Source organism: Hylobates moloch, unplaced genomic scaffold, assembly GCF_009828535.3.
Source record: "Hylobates moloch isolate HMO894 unplaced genomic scaffold, HMol_V3 SCAFFOLD_10, whole genome shotgun sequence".
NCBI lineage: Eukaryota > Metazoa > Chordata > Mammalia > Primates > Hylobatidae > Hylobates > Hylobates moloch.
Genome location: NW_026652285.1, coordinates 66,371,666 through 66,375,345, shown reverse-complemented (window position 1 = coordinate 66,375,345; position 3,680 = coordinate 66,371,666). Strand labels below are relative to the sequence as shown.

At 64.1% G+C, this 3,680-nt stretch overlaps 1 protein-coding gene across 2 annotated transcripts in view; it reads left to right on the top strand.

The window, feature by feature from the left end:
* The window catches only part of BARX1 (BARX homeobox 1), a 57,435-nt gene extending 53,967 nt beyond the window's left edge, over positions 1-3,468 (top strand). The window contains exons 1-4 of one of the 2 annotated variants that reach the window (XM_032162659.2): positions 7-172; positions 1,908-2,199; positions 2,282-2,366; positions 2,768-3,429. In XM_032162659.2, coding sequence (XP_032018550.1) covers positions 37-172; positions 1,908-2,199; positions 2,282-2,366; positions 2,768-2,932 — 678 coding nt within the window. In that variant the 5' untranslated portion in view covers positions 7-36 and the 3' untranslated portion in view covers positions 2,933-3,429. Of the gene's footprint in view, positions 1-6; positions 173-1,907; positions 2,200-2,281; positions 2,367-2,767 lie in introns of those variants that run through there. The other variant, XM_058445634.1, reaches the window with a different exon arrangement.
* Positions 3,469-3,680: the final 212 nt, after the last annotated feature.

Sequence of the window (3,680 nt, the reverse complement as noted above, 5' to 3'; positions counted from 1 at the left end):
TGCGCGGACCACCGGCCGCACCGCTATCGCAGCTTCATGATTGAGGAGATCCTCACGGAGCCACCAGGGCCCAAGGGCGCCGCGCCCGCAGCCGCCGCTGCCGCGGCGGGCGAGCTGCTGAAGTTCGGCGTGCAGGCGCTGCTGGCGGCGCGGCCCTTCCACAGCCACCTGGGTACGTGTGGCGGCCGAGGGGTCGCGGGCCGGGCTTGGCGGGAGACAGCGAGCTGAACCGCGGGGGCGCCCCGAGCCTTCTCCGGCCTCGAAGCAGCCCCGGGAAGCTGCTCTGGGAGCGCAGATTCTAGGACCGTCTCTCGGAGCCTTCCAGGCGGGAGGCGGAGGGTGCAAGCGCCAGGCCTCACAGAAACCAGGCCTCGTGCCCGCGGGCCGCCCAGGGAGGGTGTTCGCTGTTTCCTTCACTGCTTCCCTTCGGCCTCCAGCCCGGGGACCCCGAGTGAGCATCCCCATTGCAGGCGCACGGCCAGGTTACGGACTCTTGTGGGTGGAAGCGACCTCAGGCCACGGGCGCCTGGGCTTCGCCGCAGAGGGCTGGCCGGGAGTGGCCGCGGCTGCCCAAGCCAGGGAAGTCGGACCTCTGGGGAGGAGGCCTGCGCTCCCGAGGGCTTGGTGCTGACGCGGGCCTAAGCCGGCCCGGAGCCCCCGGGAGCTCCAGCGGGCGAGGAACGCGGCCTTGGCCGCAGTGCGGACCTGCTTGGGCCTTGCCTCGGGGCCAGAGGCCTGACTGTGAGCAGCTGCTGGCTGTCCCTTCTGCTTTCAGGTCGGCTGGGCCTCTGCAGGGCTTGAACGGCCTGCGCAGACCTTTTCAGCTTCTGCCCTTTCTCCTGATTTGGCGGGGCCTGCTCTGTCCTGATGGTGCTGTCTCCATCGCACTCCACCCTCGTCTTGTCTTTCCCTATCTCGCTTTCCACCCGTCTGCCGGTCAGCCTCCCTCGGCTTCTCTCATTGGGGTCGGTCTGCCTCCCATTTCTCACCTTTTCCCTACGGATCCTCTGCCCCACATTTACCTGCGCCTTGCCCTGCCCTTTCCGACTCCAGCCGGGCTAGGTCTCGCACCTCAGTGACAGGCCTGTCGGGGAAGGGAGGCTCCTACGCTGTAGCCGGGACCTCAGCCTTTCAAGTCGCCTTCCCTGCACCCCCCACCTCCTAGTCGGTGCTCCCCAGCCTGGAGACGCCAGGGCCAGCGCGCTCCTTCTAAGTCCAACTGGGACTCGGCCATTCGGCCACCTTTCATCTCCATCTGCTCTGTTGTTACTAATTCGTTTGAAGCGGGCAAACAATCATTTTAGGACTGAAGAAAATGGAAACATCTTCATGGGGAAGCGTCTGAAAATAGAAAACGTGAACAATAATTTCCAGGTTCTCAGGGTACTTTGGAATTTCCGGGAAGCACCCAACTCCGGCCCAGATGACTCCTGGCCACCCATGGCTGTTGTGCCACGCACGGAAGAGCAAATGTGCACGCTCCATGCATGTTCTTTTTCGAACGCAGCAATGCTGATTTGGTTGGAGCAAACGCCCGTCTTCTTAGGACCGGCTGCCGTTTTCGTTTTGGTTTCTACTTTCCCCGAAAGACAAGACACACTCCGAGTTTCTCGCAGCTGCAAACATGTTCATCAAGAACCCCGAGATCTCAGAGGCAGCTGAGGCTTGGAGAACTCCAGGACAGAACACAGACAGGGTCGAGGAGATACTCCCTCCCAAATCTGGGGAACAGCAGCGTTGAGGAGGGTCTCTATCTGCGCCATCCGCGCCGAGCGGCAGGGCGTGGAGGTTTTGCGCTGGGTGGCACTGGCCAAGCGCGAGCACCCCCGCGGCACATGGTGCGGCAGCCCCTGGGGCAGAGGAGCGCGGCCGTAGCTCACCCGGCTCCTCATTCTCTTTCTTCGCAGCCGTGCTGAAGGCCGAGCAGGCAGCGGTGTTCAAGTTCCCACTGGCGCCGCTGGGCTGTTCAGGGCTGAGCTCTGCGCTGCTGGCGGCGGGGCCTGGGCTGCCCGGCGCCGCGGGTGCGCCACACCTGCCGCTCGAGTTGCAGCTCCGCGGGAAGCTGGAGGCGGCAGGCCCTGGGGAGCCAGGCACCAAGGCCAAGAAGGGGCGTCGGAGCCGCACTGTGTTCACCGAGCTGCAGCTGATGGGCCTGGAGAAACGCTTCGAGAAGCAGAAGTACCTTTCCACGCCGGACAGGTAGGGCGGGGCAAGGCTGGGGCCAGCGGGCTGTGGGAGGGTGGTCACTTGCCTTGCTGAGAGTGCGCCCTGCTCTTTCCAGAATAGATCTTGCTGAGTCCCTGGGCCTGAGCCAGTTGCAGGTGAAGACGTGGTACCAGAATCGGAGGATGAAGTGGAAGAAAATAGTGAGTGTGCCTGGTGGCTTCCCGCCCCTCGGCTTCCTGGGCCATGCCCCGGTGCATGCAGAGCTGCTCTCCTCCTTCTCCCCGCGGAGACTCTGCCCAACCTCCCGATTCCCTCGGTGCCTGGTACGCACCGGAACCCTCTCAGTTCTTTCTGCCCCTTGGGTAAGCCAACATTTCTTCCTTTCCCCGCGGCACCTTCAGGCCTCCTGGCAGTCTTATGCTCCCCAGGCCAGGCCGCTCCCCAGGCGGCATTCGGACAAATAACCACCATTTCCCGGGACATTTCCCCACCATTTCCTCATATGGACCCTGCACTCCTTAGTCCCACCTGGGTTCAAGTCTCCTCGGGGGTCCCCAGTCCACGTCCTGGCTCACCCAGGTGCTGGCGGTCCCCGGTGCAGGTGCTGCAGGGCGGCGGCCTGGAGTCTCCCACCAAGCCCAAGGGGCGGCCCAAGAAGAACTCAATTCCAACGAGCGAGCAGCTTACTGAGCAGGAGCGCGCCAAGGATGCAGAGAAACCGGCGGAGGTGCCGGGCGAGCCCAGCGACAGGAGCCGCGAGGACTGAGGGCGGTATATGGTGCCGGGCCCGGGATGCCCACGCCACCGGCAGCCCCCTCACTCGGCGGAAACCCGCGAGCCGGCCCTTCCGCGTCCAAGACGTTTACTTCCTAAACCTTTTATTATGATCTTGAATGCGGACAATTGGGGCCAAACGAGGAAGGACACAGACCCTAAAGCCAGACCCAGGTCCCAGCGCGCTTCTGGGCTCTAACCTGGGAGACTCGCATCCAGCGCGGAGGAAGCTACAGTCTCTGCCCTGAGCTCCGTGGCGCAGAGCGCTCCACGCGCATTCACGCCCCGCTCCTCTTCTGCACCCCCACCCCGTCTGGGGCCTGCCCTCCCGGCCGGGGAGCCTCCAGGCACACACCCGCTACTGGACGTCGGGGACCTGGCGGTTGGGCTCAGGCCACCACGGCCTGAGACTGCCCCGAGGCAACCCGTCGGCTCGGCCTGGAGGCCGGGTCCCCGATGTCGCTGGGGCCCCTACCCCCTCTTGCGAAGACGGTGACTTTTTTTCCAATAAAATATTTTATGACACAATCGGGCTCGGTGGAGCAGCTTCTGAATCCACAGAGGGTGGGGGTGGGCGCGGCAAGATAAGCGCAACGCCGGCAATTGCTTCTTAAACTTCCTTTCCTCCGGCTCTGTCGAAGGCAGCTGTGCTCTTCACCAGCAAGCCCGGGCTAGGCAGGGCGGGCGGCTCGGTGGCTGTAGGATCCTAGGAATCGCTTCCACTCTGGGCGTGAGGGGCC